Genomic DNA, 22,532 nt, shown 5'->3' on the forward strand with positions numbered 1-22,532 from the left:
CCGTGGGCGCTCGGGAAGAAAAGCCGTGGGCAGGTGAGTGTTGGGTCCTAACGCGGGAGACGGCGGAGCAGCGAAGCCGGGACACCCCGGCTGGCGTGCCCAGCCGGCACCTGGGCCGCGTCGCGGACAATGCCGCCCTGCCGGCCGCACTACAACTCCCGGCGCGCTCTGCGCTCGCTCGCAGAAGCCAAGGCGGCCCGGCGTGCACTGCGCCGGCCGGCCCGCTCAGCGACCTGGGGGTGGAGGGGGGAAACCAGCCGGCCGGGCTCCTCCCGGTGCCTCGCTGCCCGCCCCTCTTTATTCCAACTGCCGGGGACTCGGCCCAAAGACTGGGAAGCAGCCTCCTAAATACAATCCCGTAGAGTAGGCGCCAGCCAATAAAGTGCGCCGAGTCAGGCCACGTGACAGTAGCGGGGTGGTGCTCCGGTGGCTCCCTAGTCTCTATGGTTTTGGCGACTCGCTAGAGGGCGTGTGGACCACTGGAGGACTCCCTACATTCTTCCTCCATTACCTCACTGCCTCCGGTGGCTGCTGGGATACCGGAAGACTCGGGTCCCGGCTCGGCTCAGTCCTCCAGCTGCCCCGGGGAATACCTTTAGCAGTTCTTTCCTACCGCTACCGCCGCCCCGCCGCTTCCTCCTCCGCCCGCCCCCCGCTGGCCTTCTTGGCCCCGCCCCGCCCGCGCCGCGCGTCTGGCCCGTCCGCGGCCCGCTTCTCTCGGGAGCCCCCACCCAGGTGCATGGCTCCATGAAGCAGGAGGAGGAGGCAGAGCGCGAGAGGTCCCGTCTGCCCCGGCTGCGTCTGGGCCAGGAGGAAAGGTGGGAAACTCGGTCTGCGCCGCTCCCTCCTCCCCCGTGCCCGCCGGGCCGGCCTCCCTCCAGCTGCCGCCGTGCGCGCCGGGCCTCCTCACCCCGGAGCGACCGGAGGGGCCGGGGAGCGGGTCCCCCCGGGTTCGGGGAGAGGGTCCCGGGACAGCGTTGGGGGGAGCTCCCGGGCGGCGGTGAAAGGAGGCGGCAGGCGGGGCCTGCGGGCCGCGTGTGCCCGCCGGGCGCAGGGGGGTCAGGAGGCGTGCTGGGGAGGGGGGTGGGCGGGCGCCCCTGCGCCCGGGCCGCTAGGCGAGGCCGGGCGAGGCTCCAGCTCCTTTCTGCACTCCCTCCAGGAAGCAGTCTCGGGTCGTGTAAAGTTTGGTGGTCTCCGGCGCCGCCTGGCGGCCCTCGCCCCCAGTCCCACCGCCCCCTCCCCCGCCCGACGTCTGGATTCCACCCCCGCGGCTCGGCCCTCGCTGCCCTACCAGTCGCTGGGTCGTCCCACCACTACTCCCGGCGCCCCGCGCTCTCCTTCCACCCCCTTTTCATTACCATTCACCTTTCTCTCTGCCTGTTTGGTCCCTCCCCGCTCTGGCCTCTCCTCTCCCCCCTGTATCTCGCCCTTTCCTTGCTGAACTCTCTTTTCACACGCATGCTTTCGCCTCTTCTTCTCTTTCTTCCTAACCCCACCCTCATTCTGTCCTTCCTTATCCACCCAGAGCCCCCGTTTCCATCATCCCTCCACCTGACACTCTTGTGGGTTTTATGCCTCCCTCCTTCCCAGGCTGTGAGCTTCGCCCTTCATTCCTCGCCCTCCTCCATCCGCTGTCCTGATCTGAACTCCTCACTTTGCCACACTCCCTCACCCTTATCCCTCTGGGCCTATCCTCTTTCACTGCCCTCTCCGAGGATAGAGTGGGTGGGGCCTGGAGTCTCCTGTTTACATCTTTGGGAATAACTCACATCTCTACTTCTGGGGGTGGTGGGGAGAGTTGGTAAAGAGATTACGAAGAGATTTATGCCAGCCGAAGAGTACGATGGGTGACTCTTACCTACAGTTATCGTCTCCACCTGGGATAACAAGATGGCCTGGCCTCAGGACCCTGGCATGCTGTCCAGTAATCCTTCAGCACCATCTTTGCAGAGGATTTGGGAATCTGTTTGTATTCTGAAACCAGTGGAGAACCTTGAAATGGTGTATCGTGGCCTGAGAACAAGTTTTGGTCTAAATTAGTGGTGGAGGAAGTTTTAATGTGTGTTTTATGTTCAGGTTCAATAAAACCTTTGCTCCTCCTTGCTCACCCTTCTTGGTGACGGCACCAGGGATGAGGTGATTTTGTGCATGGGGCTGCCCTTGCTGCCTTGTATCTAGATTTTGAAATGTTTTGAATTAAAGCCTGTTCCTTCGCTTTTTTTTCTTCTTTCTAGAAATTGCTCTGTTGAGTTGTAGTTTTTCAGAAACCATCTCTTACCTCGGCACTGCCTTGATTTTGTTCATTCACTGCACCTGCATTTCCATCTTAGGTACAGGAAGAAGGAATGGAATCGGAAGGAAGAAAATTCATTTCACAGACAAAATAGCTCCCCTCCTCTGTTATAGCTGTTCCCCTGGCAATACAAACTTTCTGCTTTCAGTGAGTATTACCTTGGACATACTTAGACTAGAATTTTGTTGCTTTTGCTCTCCTTTTTCGTTTTAGGCCTGTGCTAGGACTTTAGGATGTAGGTTTACTTTGTTCACTTCTGTTATTCTGCTTCCATGAGGGTGTCCTAAAGCTGATGAACCCTTCCACTTGCTTTCTTTATATGTAAAGACAAGATTATTTTCCATAATCCCATTAGAGTGACCTAGATGGTGGTGTAGTATTACACTTACCCTTCGTGTACATAAGGTCCGCCTCCCACCCCTTCCCAAATTATGCATTTTTTAAAGACAAGATCATAACTTGTAGGTTAATGCAGTTCCTGTCAAGGTCAATTATTGGGTGTCTTCCACGTGGGTATAATCTTCAGAGATTTTTGGAGCATTTTGCCCTGAATCTGCTAGGGTGATAACTGTTTTCTTAAAAATAATTAAAAGTCTACACGTAAACCAAGTTCTGGAAAATTTTTTATTACTGCTGCGTTCCCCTCAAGTTTGTTAATAATGGTATGCAAACACTTGTAAGAGAGTTTTCCAGAGTGCTTCGCATCTTACTGGAGGCTCACAGCCACTCTGTGAGGAAGGCAGAGGACAAATATTTTCATTTTACAAATGAAAGAACCGAGGCCCAGAAGGATCTGGCACCCTGCCGTAGCTCACATAGTAAAGGGAGGGGATCTAAAAAGAAAACAAAGCATTTGACTCCTTGTAGCCATGTTTTTCCTTAAGCTAAGTTGACATGAAAGTGTATGGTACTGTGTATTTTTCTAAATCTGTAAATTTTAAAAGCAATTGTATAGGTAGATTCATTTTTCGCAGGGAAAATTTTCACACAGCAAATGTTTTGGATGTGTATGTGTGTATGATGTGCTTTCGTGTAGAAATGATTATTTGAAATGATGACCAGAATGTTTGCGGGTCTTGCATCTGACTGTTTCTTGGAATAGTTCCATAATAAGTAGGCCAGAATTATAGCTCAGGTGCCGTTTCACTGCTCAAATAATTATTAAATTGAATTCCAGTTCAACTCTGTGTCACAAAGGAAACAGCAGCCTGTTCCCTTCTGCATAAAGCTTGGTTTGAATAGACATCCGGACAGTAAATAATAACAGAAGAAAATGCAGAGACCCCTTTTTTCTTTGCTTTTTGCCTACCTTCCAAATCTGTTTCCTTTGTTATAAGGTCATGCCTCCGCATAGGCTGTTTTGAGGCTTCAAAAGGTGACTCTATATTTTTTTTTTCCACCTCCAGGCTTTTCTAGATGTTTTAATCTGGTTATTGTTGGAAATCTAACTACTTTGACTCAGTAGTTCTGTTAGTACTCAATATATATCAAGATTTCTGTAATAACAGCATATTTAGCAAATTTAGTTTCTTTTTGGTGTATGGCTGCAAGCTTAAAAGAGGACCCTTGTAGAACAGAACTGTGCACAACCCTCAGCCCAATACTCCTTATATTTTTTGGCATCTCACAATGAAAAAAGCAGTGGATGACTTATTAGAAGCACGGCTCTCCAAAGAGGAAAAGCGTCAAGGTCATTAGAGTAATAACCCCATGTTAATAATATGATCTTTTAATGTATTTACAAAACAGAAGTAGAGTCACGGATGTAGAACACAAACTTATGGTTACCAGGGGAGAAGGGGGGGAGGGATAAATTGGGAGATTGGGATGGACATACACCCACTACTATATGTAAAACAGATAACTAGTAAGAACCTACTGTATAGCACAGGGAAGTCTACTCAATACTCTGTAATGACCTATATGGGAAAAGAATCTAAAAAAAAAAAAAAGTGGATATATGTATATGTATAACTGATTCACTTTGCTCTACATCTGAAACTAACATGACATTGTAAATCAACTATACTCCAATAAAAATTTTTTTAAAATAATGTCTTTGAGCCTACATGGTAGTTCTTAATAGAATTTTATTATGAGGACATTTATCGCTCTAGAAATTGTAAGAACTCAGACCTATGTTATTTATATAACCAACCCTACTTTTATCGGTAAAGGTAGTCCTAATATTAGTAGTAGCAGATGCTTTAATAAATAGTAGTTCTGTGCCAGAGAACTGCTAGATGCTTTTCATGTCTTAGTGAATTGCTCACAACTAGCTCTCTGTGGTAGCAGGAGCCCAGGTCCACAGAGACGTGACAGCCTGCCTGAGTTTGTACCTGGTAAGTCAGATTTGGGATTTGAGCCTAGACAGTAACCCCAAAGCCTGGGCTGTGTCCTCTGAAGATGGGAGCTGCTCTGGGAAGGCACCAGCTTGTTGTTTTCAGTGGACTTAGGAGCCTTGGAAGGGACCCCCAGCAAGGGAGGGAAGGAAGGCCCTCCTGCCCAGCCAGCCACGTCTGTCAGGGTGTCCTCACGTCCTCCCCTCAGTACTGGTCTCCACACCTTGTTTATGTTTATAACATCAGCAATTTATGAGACATCATTTGTATTAACTCCTTTTTTTAAAATTTTTATTGGAGTATAGTTGTGTATTAACCCCTGAAATCGTAAATTGCCCTCCAGACAAATAATGCTCCCTTGGGTAGCTCTTAAAGCGCCCCATCTTTCAAAAAGAAAAGAAAATTCTTTTCAAGTGCAGTTTAGAAACTAGGTGTGTCCTTTGGAAGGAAAGCCTTGAGCAACCTACGGTTAACAGCACCCGCGGCCAAGTCTAGGACTGACCAGTTACTGTGTTTTAGCCAAGAAGACAGCTACCACCATAAACCAAACCAAGAAGTTAATGTAGGGGATATTTGACGTGTTTTTTAGAATGAATTGTCCACGTTGGCTCTCCATCTTGCTATGAATTAAACCGTTCCTTGGTTTGGGCTGAGTAGAGTTGACGTTGTGTTTTGCTTTTTTTTGGTTTTTGTTTTTGTTTTTTTTTTGGCCGCACCACGAGGCTTGCGGGATCTTAGGACCCCAGCCAGGGATCGAACCCAGGCCCCAGCCGTGATAGCGCCGGGTCCTAACCACTGGACCGCCAGGGAATTCCCTGAGTTGACATTGTTGATAATAATAGATACTTGTATTTTGGTCACTTTCCGCTTCTGACACACTCAACAGTCAGCACCTCACAGTGAAACAAGAGTATCTAAAGGTCAGGTTGTGCCATAAATATTCTTTTTATTAGAAAGGCTAGCTTAAATGGAATTGCTGGGAGATCTGTAGATAAGATTGTTGGTGTGTGCACCACGTGCAAGGCACTGTGTTAGGTGTTGCGAGAGAAAAAACACAAATGCAGCTTGGCCTCTGAGACTAAAGGTGTTGGTGAGTTCATTGCTGGCTGGAATTTAAGTGGCTTTGTAGGCCACTCGGCCCCGATCAACAATGTACTGCTCAGCTTTCCAACAGAGGGGGCCGGAGAGGTGCCTTTGTTGTGCACCCTTGTGAAGGCCAGGACCCCTTGAGTACTGCGTGTCAGGTAAAGGGTGTGGTGACTTTTTCAACACTGAGAGCAACTTTACTTCATTTGACACTTGGTAGGTTAGGCGGTCTTAAGAGGTAAAACAGTGATTCCTGTTATTTCCTCCAGCTTTTTGTGGAAGTATGGGTATTGTCTCCATCTGGTGGAAATCCAGTTTTAACTAGTTCTTTCTCATTGTTCGTTCTAAAGTGGACAGACAGTAGGAAAATGACATCACTACCGTTGGCCCTTAAAGTGGCCCTTGAGTTTAGCTTTGAAAGAGTAACCAACTGAAGGCTCCGAAGGGTCTTAGTGATATATGTGTTTACAGAGCAAGGGTTTTTGCCTGATTCCAATTACTTCAGATGAACCAGCTTGACAGGAGTAACATTTATTTACTCCTACTATGATCAGTATACCATTGCTGGTAGTTTTTATGAGGTTTGGGGGAAGAGTGAGAACAAATGCACACAGTCCTAGAAGAGGTAGAATATGCCATTGGGGTATTTGTTTTTAGCTGGTCGGACAGCAGGTTAGTCTGTTGTACTGAAATGCTATTATTCTGAGGGATCTCACACTGTGCCCTCAGAAGCCGAGCGGCTGGAGAAATGAATGTGTCTTTGGTCATTGTAGGACAGTCCCGGGAGCCGAGCCTGGGACACTTAGTTGTGGTGAGATGCCCACTTTGTTGGAGTGGGGTTAGAAGAGTCTCACTTTAAAGAGAAACTTGATGAAATTGATAGGTTGAGGTTGACATGGTAAGTGAAAGTACTCACTACCAGCACCTTCACAGTCTTAACTGTCGTTCACTTAACATTTGCTTGACGCTGACAGATAGGTAAAATATTGGCCCCTTTGAAAAACAAACCTTAAAAATTCAGTAGGAGGTGGGGAGATGGAGTAAGTAGGCTGCAGATGAAATAAGATTGGCCCTTTGTTGAAAATTGTTAAAGCTGGGTATTGGGTTCATTACACTAATTTACTTTGTATATGTTTGAAATTTTCTATAGATTTAAATTTATGGAACAAATTTTTAAAGAAATGCCTTCTAATATGTTTTTGAGGCAGAAAGTCTCTAACTCTGCCTTTGGTCACTAATTGAGAATATCGGTTGAATTGTTTGCTTAGTGGCCTCCAGAGAAAGCTCGGGCCTAAGGAACCACAAGATTTTGGTGGGTTCTACTGATTACAAATCATAGTTGGGGAGGGGGAATTGTTAAATGTATTCTCTTGGTGTCAGTTGTGATCATGCCCCACTGCAGATCGGTGATTGTACGTGATATGTAGGCAGAACCTTCCTAGGCTTGAGCTCACCTGCCTTGGCATGGTTTGAAAATCCCTTCTATTGCTCTGTTGTAGGATGTTTCACAGTCAGGTAGCTGATAGCACCTGCAGAGAAACACCTGAGTTGCCACTATCTCATGACATTTCTCCCTTCCTTCAGTTGTGCTTTGGTGTAAGGAGAATGAGGAAAGATTTCTTTTTTTAACCTATTTTATCCCTCGTCTTTGCCTCTTTGAATTTTGGGACTCTCTAGAGGCAGAGCCTCAGGGCCCTGTTGGTGCTGTTAAAACTCTAGCTCTCGAGAGATGGTCCCTCTGCTTCATTCAACACGTGTCCTAAACCCCCTGCACACAGTTATGCACAAGGTGGAAAGTCAGGTAAGAGCTCAGAGGGCAGTGCCATCCCTTGTGGAGTCAAGGGACAATGGCAGTGGTACTGATGATTGTCAGGGGGATGGCGGAGATACTGGCTTTGGGCTTAGGTTTTGATTTTTGTTTTTCCCTGCTCCATTTTTGTTGGCAAGATTTTGCAAACTATTCTTTTAGTTTTTAGTATACCCTTGATTTTTTTTTTTTTTTTTTTTTAAATCATGCCCTTAGGAAAGGGACTGAATCCAATGGATATTATTGGCAGGCCTCATTCTTCTTTGTGGCTTGGTGGGAAGACCCAGGCTTTGGAGTCTTACAGATGGATTGTGGTCCAAATCCTGACTCTGCCACTTAGCGACAGCCTGGCTTTGGGCAGATTATCTTGCTCGTTAAACCTAAGTTTCCTCCTTCATAAAATGACGGTAATGTTGTCCTCCTTGCTGAGTGGTTTTGAGGATTCAGTGAAATCCTGTTTAAAGAGCACCTGTTCGGTGCTCTAAGCCCTGAGTGCCCAGCGAAGTCCTGGCCTTCCGGGAGTTTCCTTCCTGGTGGGAGCAGATGATAAGCCCAGACAATAAGAGCAGCTGACTTTATGCCAGACGCTGTATGGAAGCAGCTGACACACATTAAACTCAGTTCTCCCAACAGCCCCATGAGGCACGTGCTCTTGTTATTCCCAGTTTGAGGGAACTGAGGCAGAGAGAGGTTAATCCTGGAGGAGTCAGGATTTGAGCCCAGGCCATTTGGCTCTGGAGGCGGCATTTTTAACCGAGATCTTCTGCTCCCTTTCTTAACAGTCCGAACGAGGCAGTGATATCCGTGCTCAGAAATAATCTAGTCGCTGGAGGTTTTACTGCATCAAGTGCATGAGGCTTTCTCAAAAAGAAGCCCCTGTTTCAGGCCAGACATTGAAGCAGGCAAGCTGTTATTCCTCTGCTAGAGACAACTTTCATCTTCCGAAGAACTGTCTTAGATACAAAAATGTGTGTTTGTTAGGGATCAGCATATATCAAGACCATAAGCAATATTTGTGAAATTTTTGTGTCTCATTCAACCTAAAGTGGCAGGTGGTTTTTGTAGAAATTACGGCATTGCAAACGGGTACGTGCATATCTAATTGGATGTAAAAGGTTGTAGAAGTTACAATCAAAATACTATACAGTAGAGCAGTGCCTAAAAGGCAATTGTGTGCTACGTGTTCAAACCACAGGGAAAATTTTAGGTAGGAATTATATATTTTTTTTCAGTGGGAGGGCTACAGCTAACAGGTAATGACTTGAGGAAAAACAAAGTGTACTTTTCTCAAGTCAGCAGAATTTTACAAACTTTGGTATTATCGACATTGAAATAACTAGGATCTCTTTGCCTGAGGCTGCTGATTACAGACACAGACAGCAGAAAGGATCTTGGTCATGTTATAGCTATATATCTTTACCTTAGGCTTTTTAAGAAAAAGAATTTAGTGGAAAAAGATTCCTTCCTCCCCTTAATCAGTTGGGGCTCTCCGGTTTCCTGGCCCATCTGATGCCACATTTTGTTAAGCTGATGGCTTTGCATCTGTCTGCCTTGCTATGACAGGGCAGAAATAGCTACCTCACAAAAGGGCTGTGAAGCTTGGGTCATTTGTGTGAAGAAGGGTTTCTGCTAGGTCGTAGCTTTTTTTGAACGGGGCCTTGACAGGACAGAAGTGTAGAACTTGGAGTGAGTTCAGAGGAGAGCCGGAGAAAATGAGCGAGGCTGTGCCGGACAGCTGTGAGGACGGACAGGCGGGAGGGGAGCCCGGCGGCAGCGAGCGCGCTCTCGTCAGAACAGCCGCCGCCTTTCGTCTTCACAGAGGTCCGGGGCTAAAGTTACACAGATAAACCGAGGTTAGTGATGAGGAAACTGCGGAAAGGATGTGGTTGCCAAGGAGAAGCGTGGAAGTTCCTCTGGGTTCTTTAAAAACAGGGTGGTTCCCTTTGGAGCCTCTACAGAGGTAGAGAGAGCATCCCGATGAGGAGCCTGGCAGGTCAAGTGCAGCCTTGCAGTCGGCCTGGAAACGTCCCCATTCAGCTGCATGCTGGCTGCCACCCGACCCTTCTTTCTGCCCAGGGAGTCCGGGCAAGAGGGGGCTGCCTGTGGCCTGCCTCCGTCCGTGGTGATGACGACCTTTATGGAAAATGGAAAATAGCTCCCCCCGAGGAAGAGGTTAGGCGCCTTCGGTCTGGAGCTCAGGGTCTCTTCTAGCCCACTGGTCGGCCACCCTTTGCAACCAGTGTGACCTGGGCAAGAAAGAATTTGATGACTCCTACCCTCTGCACGGAGACCCTTTCTCTTTGAATTTTGTGTTCTCCTTGCAGCTAACCATTTGAGTTAACGCTTGCATGTTCTCTTCTGGGTTAGGGTTCCGCAGCATTCCAGACCTCAAGCACCGGTTCAGGATGGGAAAAAGACGCTGCGTCCCCCCACTGGAGCCCAAGCTGGCAGCAGGCTGTTGTGGGGTTAAGAAGCCTAAGCTGTCTGCAGGTGGGACGCACGGCCACGGGAGCCAGTCCGCAGCCGTCCCCGGCTCCAGTGCGGGGCCTCTTCAGAACCACCAGCATGTGGACGGCGGCAACGGTCGCGAGAACGTGTCGGACTTGACTCTGGGACCTGGAAACCCTCCCATCACACGGATGAACCCCGCATCGGGAGCGCTGAGCCCTCTCCCCCGGCCCAATGGAACTGCCAACGTCACCAAGAATCTGGTGGTGACCGCAGAGATGTGCTGCTACTGCTTCGACGTCCTCTACTGTCACCTGTACGGCTTCCCACAGCCGCGCCTCCCTAGGTTCACCAATGACCCCTAGTGAGTAAAGCGGCCGCGCGTCGGGGGCGGTGAGGAAGGCGTGACGCCTCTGTCGGGGGCATTCTCTTGAGAGAGTCTGCTCCTTATAAAAAGCTTAACACGATTTGGGCAAAGGTTGATGGGAATAGGATGCTGAGAAATGTGCAGCCAATGTCTAGAACACTCACTGGGCTCAGTAATGGAAGGGTACTAGGCTGTGTCTGCAGGAGCGGTTGGCTTGTCAAAGTAATGTGCCGGGAATCAGGAGGGTTTCGTTCTTGGTCTTCTGTTGGTTCAAATGGCAGTGGGTAGGTCATCTAACCTCTCACGTGGAGAAGTCACACCATCACACCATTGTGGACCCGAGCACCGTTGAAGCCCAAGTGACCTGCCAGTGTCTGGGTGCCAGGTGGGAGACTAGGAGCTCATTTAGTGGGAGCTGAGATGCTCCTAACAGGGGTCCCCTCACTTGGTTCACTGTCAGTCCCATGGGGCTGCCGGCACCCCACCAGCAATGTCAGAATTTGCTTTACTGTTTCTAGTTCACGACTCTGTTATTTGTCCCAGGTCCCCTCGAGGTGTCAATGACTTTAATAAGGAATATGTGTAAAGGGGAAAGTCAAGTGAAGATGCTCATGCCAATGCTTTCTTTCTCAATTGGAAGCAGCTTTGAGGTGGCTTTAAAGAGCACTGCTGCTTTTTTATTTTTATTTTTTTAGGAGATGCTTTTAGAGCATTCACTGACTGATCATCATTCCTCGACTGTTAATGCCATACTGAGGCGGTGCGTAGCCCCACTGGGCAGGGAATGGAGGAGTATGAAGAAAAAGTCCTTGCTCTCGGAAGACTTGAGTTGGCAGATCACACACAGAAGCTAAATAGTGTTCACACACCGTCTGGGCAGAGGTGGAGAGGAAGTTACTCCTGTGATTGTGTCAGAGGAGAAGAAATGCAGAGAAAAATGTGCTCACTCTTTAGGGAAGTATTGCCGTGCGATACCGTGAACAGAAAAATCCTGACTAAGTCGGTGGAGAGTCTAAGCCTTGATCTGAGTGGGATCAGGTGTGTCCCTTGCAGGAGAGGGACATGGGTTTGGAAGAGTAGGTGGTGGCCGCAGCATTGTAGGGTGTGGAGACAGTGGAATTCTTGAAGGGTTTTTGAGCAGGTTTTGGAACATTAACTTTGGCCGGTGGTGTTCAAGTGTTTTACTGGAAGGAAAAGATGGGTAGGTGGGAGATCCTGCTTTGTAATAATGATCAAAGTTAGATAACTTAAAAAATTTAAGTTGCTTTTGAGAAGTGTTAACTCAAGAATCAAAGAGGTAAGGGCATAGGAATATGGAGGAATTTCAGGAAGAGGGGACAGCCCTGTAACCTCTGCCTAAAACATCTGTCAGCGTCGATCGGATGTAGCCTAATGCAGCATGACTTGGGCCTAGAAAGTGGTTAATTTCTGCTAAGAATAAGCTTTTTATTTTATCTTAGCGGCGCCACTTGGCTTGCGGGATCCTCGTTTCCCCAGCAGGGATCGAACCCGAGCCCTCGGCAGTGAAAGCGCCGAGTCCTGACCCCGGACTGCCGGGGAAGTCCCCAAGAATAAGCTGTCTTGAGGAGACTTTTTCTTTTTTTCTGCAATTTACGAGCAGGAGAGGCAGAAATAATGATGGGCACGATGCGGGGTTGAGCGGAGAAGGTGTGCAGGCCCCGTGTGTCTTCGTGAAGGTGGAACTGGGAGCGTAGACACATGAAAAGAGAGTAAACAAGAGGAGAAAGACATGGAGAACTAGAAGAAGAAAGAGTTGAGTCCCGGGCAGAGGAAGAAGAAAACGGCACGTCCACGTGGTGCTAGAGTGGAGTGAGGCTGTGAGCAGGGGCCTTTCTTCTCGTGCCTCGCGGCGATTTCCTCTCCATTTACGCCCCGGGGCCGCGCGGCTCCGAGAGGGCAGAGAGGGCAGAGCCTTTCAGACAGCCCGCGTCAGAACACCATCCTTGAGGGGAAGAACAGACGAACAGGGCTAGAGCCGAGGTTTTCTTCTTCCCTGACTGACGTGTGCTTGCTCTTTCAGCCCGCTCTTTGTGACGTGGAAGACAGGGCGGGACAAGCGGCTTCGTGGCTGCATTGGGACCTTCTCAGCCATGAATCTTCATTCAGGACTCAGGGAATACACGCTAACCAGGTAATGGCGACCGCACGTAAGACTGGTAGATTATTGGCCAAAATGGAAAAGAACTGCCTGCCTCTTCTGAGTGGTGAAGTCCGAGTGTTCTCTTTCGGATGATCAGGAAGTGTAGGGGCATTCACCTGGTGAGCCACTTACCGGTCCAAGTACAGGCAGTCAGCGGCCTCAGGTTGTTCTCAGCATGTGCGGGCTGATGGATAGTGGATGTTCTCCGCGGCGCTCGAGAGCCGTCAGCGTCCGGCACGTGATGTCGGCTCCCGGCTCCGGAGCAGCCTCACTTATGTTTTCTGTCCTCTCCAGTGCACTTAAGGACAGCCGGTTCCCCCCCCTGACCCGAGAGGAGCTGCCTAAACTTTTCTGCTCTGTCTCCCTCCTTACTAACTTTGAGGATGCCAGTGATTACCTGGACTGGGAGGTGAGAACAGCCGCATTTGGAACTCTGCATCTCTCGTTGCATTTGGGTTCGGGTTAGTACATGGTAATGTATCTCCTTCATTGAGCGAGGGTATGAGAATGTGAAAGCTGAGTTTGGAAGGAATTGTAGGCAACTTGGGTGACAGAAGAGGTGCTACGGTATTAGAAGTAGGAGGAAATGGGAAGCCTTTCTTCTCCCGTTCTTCCCAGTCTACTCTGGTCCACATCCTTTTCCCATGTCTAATAAGAAATAGGAATGGGGATAAAGGAGAACATTCCTGATTCTTCGTGGTAAGCCCTTGGATAAAAGTTGTTATCCATGTGAGCCCATGTGTGAAGAGTCAGGAACCCAGATCAAAACCCTGTGGCATGTTCTTTGACTGGAGTAGATTAAAGGTGGAATATTCAAGATCTTCGGATGAACTGTTCAGAGAATTTATTTCTGTAGCCTCCGTACTCTCAGAGAGGTGGCTGCAGGTAGACTCTCACTTTCCCTAAAGCAGCAGTTTCTTTGGCTTCCATGCCTGAGAGAGAGAGTGAGTCATGAAAGGCAAGAGCCTCCCCTTTTCTCAGCCCTGGGTCAAGCTGGTCAGGGGACAGTGTCGATTTATATGAGGATAATTGAAGTTCCGCTAGAGTGAGTAAATGCCATTTACTGGTTGTGTGTTTTTGTAGGTTGGGGTCCATGGGATTCGAATTGAATTCATCAATGAAAAAGGCGTCAAACGTACAGCCACATATTTACCTGAGGTTGCAAAGGAACAAGGTGAGTTGGAGACATGGAATTTCCGTGAATGATACTGTTCACAGTGTTGCCAAGTAACGGGCAGGAAAGCGGAGTGTGCTGCCTTTCAGCCCAACTGTAACTGAGAATGGGTGCCTTTCTTCCTCTCCCCGTATCTATCAAGTCCTGAAAGAATGAGAGCCTCCCCAAAAGATGTAGGAGCTGGGAAGAGAAGAGGGGTAAAGACTTCCCGTGCCCAGCCGCTCGTTTCACGTACTTTCAGTGAGTAGTAGTATTTCTTGGCCCCCAAAACTGCAGTGGTTAATCGTAGGAAAATTCCAGCAATCAACTTGGTCATATTATGGAGTTCATTGTAAAGGGAGGTTGCCCGTATTAGTGGGTTTTGACCTTTTGGTCGTGAGTTACTACACAGTGTTATAATTGGAAGAATGCAGAACATAATCTCTCCTGTTTTTTTAAAGAACTCAGTAGGTACTTAGTTCTTAACAGTGGGACATGAAAGGTAGGAAATGGGTTGGGCAGGTTTTCTCTTTCAAAGCATAGTTAGAAGAATACCTTAAAATGGTGCTCGTGCAGTCTGGTGTATGACCCAGTTTTCTTTCTTTCTTGGAGCTGGTCTGTTTTTTGAAAATAATATGTATTTGTTAGGTGTGAACCTGGAATAGAGAAAAATATCCGGTTCAGTATATCAGTGAACTAATTATGTGGAGAGGGCTTGCCTTGTTGGTTCCCATCGTGGTTGTGTTTAAACTTTTTCAAAAGCGGTGAGGATATGGCATAAAAAGGAGGAAGCCTTTTAACCACTTCACTGAGATCATAAATCTGGCATTTCTGTCCAAGGAGGCACACCAGGAGTTATTTCCTAATAGTGAGATGTGATGATAATATAGGTAAATAATCAAGCACTTTTGCCATTTGAAAACTGGTTGGGAAAATTAAAAAAATCAAGGCACCTACTGCAATAATTTAGGGGGTTCTCTTTGGTTTTCAATTTGATATATTTGGTTATATCTGTTGAAAATGTTTCAAGAACAACACAATGGTAGATGTGTGAACACCTTCCCATCCTTCCTAAAGGAATAGTTTCCTTCCTGCTGTCAAGTCTCTGTAGTAGAAAACGACTCCTAGAAATCATCGAAACGAAGGAAGGTCACACGAAGGAATACAAGCGCAGAGTATGAATTCTCTCTTCTCCCAGAACAGCCCTGGTTACAGCACTAGGCCAACAGGCTGGTCTACGCTGGGACCGTGTTTGCTCCTAGATAGTTATACTGGGATCATATCTGACAGGAAAGACTCAGAAGCAGGGGGCCTGGGGACAGCCGTTAGTGACGTGTGTTGGGCGTCATCTCACATCTCGGATTCTCCTTGGACTGCCAGTGAGGCAGACGGGGCTCCAGGGACGTGGGGCAGTGCCCAGGCTTGCTCTGCTCGCAGCAGACCTGGCTCCTCCTGTCCTGTCACTGTGGTGTCAGAGCACAGCCCATTCTTGTGTCACTGTGCGCTGACCTCAGTGTGCCTGCCTTCTCCTCAGACTGGGATCAGATCCAGACGATAGACTCCTTGCTCAGGAAAGGTGGCTTTAAGGCTCCAATTACCAGTGAATTCAGAAAAACCATCAAACTCACCAGGTAAGCCGCTGTCTTATTTCCCTTGTTATTTTAATTCAGTTGGGGTTGGATGGAGGATACTTTTGACAGACAGGGGAAGAGAAACATTTTCTCTGTTAATGTCTCTAAACCAAAGAAGTATGGGTGAGGCAGAAGCTCCGAGGAAGCAGTGGCAGCACAGGCGGAGACTCCCCAGCATGCTGGGCGTGCCCACGGCTAAGCTGCTAGCACCGTGGGAGCAGGGTCGCCGCTGAGCAGGTCGTGGGTGTGTCTGTCAGGCCCACTTGCTGGGAGGCTGAGCGGGAAGGCTGAAGGCAGGAGAAAAAGCTCTCAGTACAGAAGTCCAGGGTCAGCTGAAGTCATCACATGTAGTCAGGTGGCCTGTTGATGGAATAATTCCAAGGAAACGCCTCTGCCTGTCTGGGGCTAATACTTGTATGGGGAGGCTGCCTAGTGTAGGAAAATATGCATGGGCTGGACTCTGAATCGCAGCTCCACCACTTGCTAGCTGTGTGACCTGGGCCAGTCTTTCCACCTCTCTGAGCAGAAAAAAAAAATTTCCTGTCCGTAAGAGGTGAATGGTAATGCCTTGGGGTTGTTTCAGGGTGTGGTAAGGTCATGCATGCAGAAGCTCTAGTCCAGGGCCAGGCCACATTGTAGGTGGTCGGTAGATGTCGGTCCTCTCCCCATCCCTACTGAAGTCGGAAACACTGAAAGGTTTAGCTTCTGTGGGGTTTCTGTGGACCTCTGTCGGCCTGTTCATCTGTAAAATGCTGAATAATCAATATCGTAACCTCACAGGTCTATTTGGAAGATAACCCCGTGTCTTTGAAATGCTTTGGATTCCAAAAAAAAAGAAAAATCTTCAAATACAAAGCATTATTATTATCATTATTATTATAATTTATTTGAACAGCCATTTCCCTGTCAAAATTCAGGAATAATCACCTTGCAGTGGAGGAGTGATTACAGTGGGAAAGAGATGGCTCTGGGTAAGGATTGTCACACCCAGCTCCTGTGGTCTGTAGCAGGCTCCGTAGGTTTGTAACACCCCATGCTTCGCATCCTGACTCATGGCTCTTTCCAGAGCGAGGCCAAAGTGCTATGAATTCTGTTCTGATGACCCTGTGATATGATATGGCATATTCATCTGGAAAGTGAGACCCATCCTCTATAGCCCCAGGATCTTTTAACCTGCTTCGTCAGAATTTGACCCAGAATTAGGTATCTGTGCCCCTTTTAGTTTATAAATAACTTGTTTGTTGCTTTCCTGCAAGTTGAGGTTGCGTTTCTGTCCAGTTTATCACGTTTTAACCTGAAAGTAGATATGCACTGTACACTGGGCACTGGTGCAGCCATCTTCCAGTCTGCTACCCATGTAATCTGACCTTGAAATTCTTCACCCAGACCCTAGTAGCAGATTGCTTAAGAGCAGCCTGGTGATAAAGCATATGAAGTGTTTAAAGGTGGGATGTGCAGAAAACAGATTCTCAGGGGTGAATTGTGATTGTGCTTTTTCATCTTGTTCATTTGTAATAACAACACTGTTTTCTTGTGCTGTCTTTCATTTTCTGTAAGTAAGATTGCTCTCGGTCTTCCATTTTATTCTTTCAAACTGTGGAATAAGCTTTTGGTTTTCTCTGCTGCGTGACTGCAAAATGAAGTGTTTGGGGTTCCTAATACCCTTTCCTGTTTCCTTACACAGGTACCGAAGTGAGAAGGTGACAATCAGTTATGCAGAGTATATTGCTTCTCGACAGCACTGTTTCCAGAATGGCACTCTTCATGCCCCGCCCCTCTACAATCATTACTCCTGACACGCGGCTGCATGACCAGTCCCACCCCCCCGTGGCCACCAGTGGCTATGACATCATCGGAGCAGATGCCTCCTCTTCCTGGTCCAGTTACTTTTATTACTGCACCATTTTATGATGCTAGCTTCCGTTGCCAAGTCTGCCTCCAGCCGACTGAGGGGGGCGGGGTTACATCGAATGAAACAGAACTTGAGGGGCCCAAGCCTTATCTCAGCCTTTCCTCAGTATGGGGTTCCGTTGGATTGGGGCTCCTCCATGACTAGTGAGAATTCCGTGTGGGTTCAGAAGACCTTGGCTGCAGGTGCCGCTGGTGATTTGCTGCCTGTGTGTTGGCCACTCAGTGGAAGCTGGAATTGATGGTCCATGAAGGCTTAGCCCACACACACCCCTGCAGCCTCCCCAGAGCGAGTAGGTGTATTCCCCTGGCAGTCTGGGCAACGGAGACCAACAAGAAACGTTTTTAGGTTGTTTTAAATTCCTTTTTTTAAACTTCCAGTGTATTGCATACCACGAGTTGATCTCAACCTCCATGCTTCGTAAGTGGACGCCATGTTAGGGTCGAACGTGGGCACCATGAGTCCTTTGCGGCTCCTGGACAAGAGACCCACCTCAAGATCGGAAGCCCTTTGGATGGCGTTGCAGATCTCATCGCTCAGTTAGCCTCAAAGGTTTTAATTCTCATCCCACTCTCAGTTGGATTTTCTGGCACTCTTTCTGCATTGAGTCTCCTGGTACTGAACAGAGCGCTGTGGTGTAGCCCGCGGAGGAATGTACTGGGATGCCCGCGGGAGGTCCTGACGGCATCGCCGTGAGCAGTGTCGAGGGAGAGGCCTCTTCCTTACCACCCGGCTACCTCACCCCTCTACTGGTGGCAGTGCCTATAGCTGGATCTAGGTTCTCAGAGGGCACAGGTGTTCACACAAGCACTTGGGTTGGCCTCTAGAAGGGCACGTCGGCATAGGAGAGAATCCAGGGTCTCTAAGCTGTTTTTCTGTTCAGGCAAACATCCTGAGAGACCTGTAAGCAGAGGAGTTCCTTTTTCTAGTTTGCCTGGAGAAGTGGGAAAACTGTTGCTCTTACAGTCCTTACAGGACTTGAGAACAAAGCTGTGTCATTAAACAAGGTGAATCTTTATCTTGCCTAACATGCCGGGAATCTTCACCCCACCATGGCAGAGTTCCAAATAGCTCATTTTATTCTAGGTCATTCATACTTTTCATGTGGCATATTTCCCTTTCTCGTTGTTGCTGATTCCAAATACCTGTCAGCAAGTTTCTCCTCCCTCTTGCCTATTCTTCACTCATGTGGTGGCAAAGTTCACAGAAGTTGGGGACTTGGAAGACGCTTTGAAAACACGGTCACAGAAGCACTGCTGAAATGATTCACAGGAAGAGGTGGCCAGTTGGAAGAAAGGACCCTACGGGTGATACACTGGTTTTCAACAACGTGTTTAGAGAACTCTTGACGTGGATTGGGTGTCAACCCAGTGAACACAGTGTTTTGATTTAATTTATTTTTAATGTTTATGTGGTAGTGGTGTGGCTTTCCGAAATGGGCAGATGTTCAAGTCAAAGGGTCTTTGGAGTTTTCTTCTGCCAGGAACGGGGGAGGGGGAGCAGGGGCACAGTCTAAGGAACGACACACGTGCTCTTCTAGGCGTGGCTGTCTCGTTTCTTGAAGAGATGGGTGAGGGTGAGCCGGTGAGCTCGGCACCGTCCTCTGCTGTGGGCGAGGGTGTGGAACGGGCAAGGGGAGTGCCGGCTGACGTCTGGATGCGCGGGCTGGGCTCCTGCACGCCGCCGCGTTTCCCTCGCGGTGTTCATGAAAACAGGCTTCCGAAGAGGAAGGGATTGTCTCGTGATTTCCTGCTGCTGAGAATAATAAATGTCTTGTTGCAAATAAATGTGACGGCAGTTACTCTTAGGTGCCATGGATCGATGTCAGGGTGGTCAGCAGCTCTGGACTAAACCGCCCACCTCCAATTTGTACAACAGTATTGCTACATAGGGCTACACTCATTCCTGTTCAAGTCTTCTATGTTGAAAGTTGTGTTTAATTTCTAAAGTTTAAAAAAAGCAAAAAAAATGGTGCTAAACTTTCACCCCTGAGCACGCTCAGTGAGACTGGTCATGCAAGCATCTTCAGTGCCATGCTCTTTCAAGCCCGTTTTTTCTCGTAGAAATGTTGCCCTATTTGTCTTCCCCAACGTATAGTATGTTTTTTATTTTATTGAGGGTGGGGTAGGATACCTGCCATTTAAGAAAATGAACAGAAAATTTTAAAACCCAGGAAATGGAGGGAAAAAAAAATCAGTGCACGAGAATCGGGCTCCTGAAGCCCAGCACCACACTGACGAGGGCTCCGTGGGCTCTCTTCACTTTCTGGAGTGAAGAAGCCCAACTCCCTGCACATTCCCTCACGCCCCCATCCACGTCCAGCAGTGGAGATGCTCGAGGTCCTCCTGCCTGGGCGAGGGGACTCGGGAGTCGACCGAGGAAAACTGTTTGGCCTCGTCAGGCATGGCACTCTCAGTGTCTGTCCTGAATGGGGTCTAGTCAGGAAGTGGTCTGGAAGTACACGGTCAAGGTCACCTCCTGAAGATGTACGGCAGGTGGCTCTCAGGAAAAATACCAAGTCTGGATCATCCACGTGGCAGCTTTGCGTAGGGAGATGACAGCTCCGAACTGGAACTGACCTGCCTTCCACGTGCTTGACCACAGCAGTGATGAGGGTGGCCAGTCCACGGAGTGGGAGTGGTGGGTTTAAAGAGAAGGGAAGGTTTTCTGCTCGGTGTTTCCTTTGTCCCTGGGCTGCTCAAGCTGAACAGTAACCACTGCTTTCAAGGAACCAGCCCACCTTGGCTGCTTTGGTTCGGAGTTCGTTTCCTCCCTAGCTGTGAGTGCCTTTTGGTCTGGAAGGTTGGCTTGTCTCATAATACCCACAGCTAGGACATTCTCTCTGTAATTTCGAATTGTCTTTGTTCTCCATTAACTAAAAGAGAATGTCTGATCACTAGAGTTCGTCGGTGTTGGATTGTTTACACTGTGAGGTTCTTAAACTTTTTCGCTTCATGATATTAAAGCAACTCATGTTAGAGACCCTTTCAACATGAAAGGTTTGTAGTTGAGACATTACATATATTTTATTGTTTATAATAAATATCATCTGTACAAAAGTCCTGGGTGTTAATTTTAATATTTGCACAAGATCTGTTTTCCATGATATGTTAACACCTAAAATTTCACTAACTGTTGACGTTATTTTCTATTGAGATTCTGGAGCCTAGGGAGCTATTTGTTCTTTTTGTTTATTTTCATTCTTACTTCCCTGAAGCAACAGACTTTGTATGGCCTTCAGTGCAAAGACTTTAGACCAATTCTTTGTATTACACTTGGTTGCCTCTTGGCTATATAACTTCTGAGTGCAAATCATTGAACTCTTTAACAAAGTATTGTAGAGAATAAATCATAATGGGTAAAAATTGTTCTTTGTCTTGCCTTTTTTTTTTTGAATAGTAGTAATAGTAATTTGATTATTATTTTAGTCATTTTATTTTTTTATTTTATTTTTTTTAATTTTATTTATTTATTTATTTATTTAATTTTGGCTGCGTTGGGTCTTCATTGCTGCGCGAGGGCTCTTCTCTAGTTGCGGCACGCGGGCTTCTCATTGTGGTGGCTTCTTCCGTTGTGGAGTACAGGCTCCAGGAGCGTGGGCCTCAGCACTTGTGGCACGCGGGCTCCAGAGCGCAGGCTCAGTAGTTGTGGCGCACGGGCTTAGTTGCTCCGTGGCACGTGGGATCCTCCCGGACCAGGGCTGGAACCTGTGTCCCCTGCACTGGCAGGCAGACTCCCAATCACTGCGCCACCAGGGAAGCCCCTAGTCATTTTATTTTTAAAGACAGCCAACCAGATCATATTTATTCAGCCTGCATGTTTTTGTGTGGTGTTCATGATACCCAATAACCTTGCACTTTTATTTATTTATTTTTTTTTGTGGTTGGTAGTAATGCCATTGGCTTATTAGAGCCAACTTTTCTGAACTAAGGTTTGTGAACCCTTTAAAATTTGGATTTTTCTAGAAAGAAGGTTCATAGTTCTCATTAGGTTCTCCAGTGAAACTGACCTTGCCCAGAAAGCTACAACCTGAACTCGGGGGTGGGGGGGATGCTCAAATTTAAGATGTCATTTGGTGAGGTTAACTAACCCAAACAAAGACCCTGGGACGTTGGTGTGGTCTGACCTAAAGGAAAGTTTCTTGCTTTTGGACGGCCCAGAAAGGATGAGGCGTGTTTGGAGAGAAAGGCAAGGAATAATTTTTCAAACCTTACAAACATTCATATGCTGATATTGTTAGTCTTTGGTTTAAATTTTTATTTGTAAGGATGTAAAAAAATTTTTTTAACATACCCAGTTCTGAAGCCCTTACAACTTGGCCACAGGTATACGCTGTCAGGGTTAGATGATAATTTTGGAAATAGATCACAACAACTGGTAATAGTTTGGTATTACCAAACAGACTTTGGTAATAACTCTGGGGTGTGTGAGAGGAATTCTGTTCCTTCAAGAGCAATTATAGTTCTAGAGATAGGTATACCGTATTTGCAATTAAACAGCATGGAATTCCATATTGTTTTTTTTGTTTTTGGTGGTGGTAAAATATACATAACACAAAATTTGCCATTTTAAACTCATTCTGTTGTCTGAAACGTGAACTAAGCCATGTGGTCAGAGATCGATGGTTCTTGTGAGACTGAGGGTGGAGGAAGTGCTCTAAAGCTGCTTCCAGATCAATCTAGGGTCTGTGACCTTGGCTTGAATATCTGCCTTTGAAAGGCACTCACTGGCCTGGTTGAAGAACTTGACCCTGAGCCAATACAGTACAAAGAACCATAGTAGCTCTTGTGGAGCATAATGACCTCTTTCTCTGTATCCTTCCATATCCCTCATACCCCTTGCCACCTTCTGTCTTTTATGATGGAAAATAAGTCCAGATCTTGCATCAGCTACTCTTAGTGAGCTCCTTTTGGGGACAGCTCTAGGACTGATTCATCTTTTTAACCTCAGGGCTTTGCACTTAAGTATTTATGATGGTTTTCCTGAACGAAAATGTGGACAAACCAACCTATGAAACATCACTATGTATTATTTGTTATTCTCCTTTCTTCTCTCTTCACCTGTTGACTTCTCTCCTGCTGTGTGTGTTGGGTATCCGGCTAGCCCTGGGGGCAGCCCATGTAAGTCCAGTAAGTAGTAGTTGCTCTGTAAAGCCCTGTTGGATGGACAGATGAGAGAAAGAGGCCTACGCTGAGTTCAGGACCATTTCCCACACCCAGCTGCTGCATGTCCCCAGACTCCTCGGGACATCGGTCCACAGCTGTAATGAACTGTGTAGGAAAGCCCTTCAAGGCGGTAGTAAGCTCTAACGATACTATATAACCTGCCATTAATT

General features: G+C 47.6%; 1 protein-coding gene across 6 annotated transcripts; it reads left to right on the forward strand.

The window, feature by feature from the left end:
- Positions 1 to 8: 8 nt before the first annotated feature.
- Positions 9 to 20,565, forward strand: AMMECR1L (AMMECR1 like). 6 transcript variants are annotated; one of them, XR_005020638.1, is made up of 9 exons: positions 532 to 818; positions 2,331 to 2,440; positions 9,896 to 10,340; positions 12,385 to 12,495; positions 12,799 to 12,913; positions 13,588 to 13,678; positions 15,192 to 15,288; positions 16,355 to 16,491; positions 16,973 to 17,084. XR_005020638.1 is itself a non-coding variant. In XM_036858274.1 (9 exons), exons 3-8 carry the CDS (start codon positions 9,934 to 9,936, stop codon positions 16,231 to 16,233), a joined length of 849 nt encoding a protein of 282 aa, XP_036714169.1. In that variant the 5' UTR covers positions 532 to 818; positions 2,331 to 2,440; positions 9,896 to 9,933; the 3' UTR covers positions 16,234 to 16,259; positions 16,973 to 17,063. The 6 variants fall into 6 exon arrangements, 5 of the variants coding, with proteins under 5 accessions (XP_036714167.1, XP_036714169.1, XP_036714166.1 ...); XM_036858274.1 differs by lacking the exon at positions 16,355 to 16,491 and adding an exon at positions 16,206 to 16,259 and having other exon boundaries at positions 16,973 to 17,063; XM_036858272.1 differs by lacking the exons at positions 532 to 818; positions 16,355 to 16,491 and adding an exon at positions 9 to 33 and having other exon boundaries at positions 16,973 to 20,565.
- The last annotated feature ends 1,967 nt before the right edge of the window (positions 20,566 to 22,532 follow it).

The sequence above is a fragment of the Balaenoptera musculus genome, chromosome 7 (assembly GCF_009873245.2).
Source record: "Balaenoptera musculus isolate JJ_BM4_2016_0621 chromosome 7, mBalMus1.pri.v3, whole genome shotgun sequence".
NCBI classification, from domain to species: Eukaryota; Metazoa; Chordata; class Mammalia; order Artiodactyla; family Balaenopteridae; genus Balaenoptera; species Balaenoptera musculus.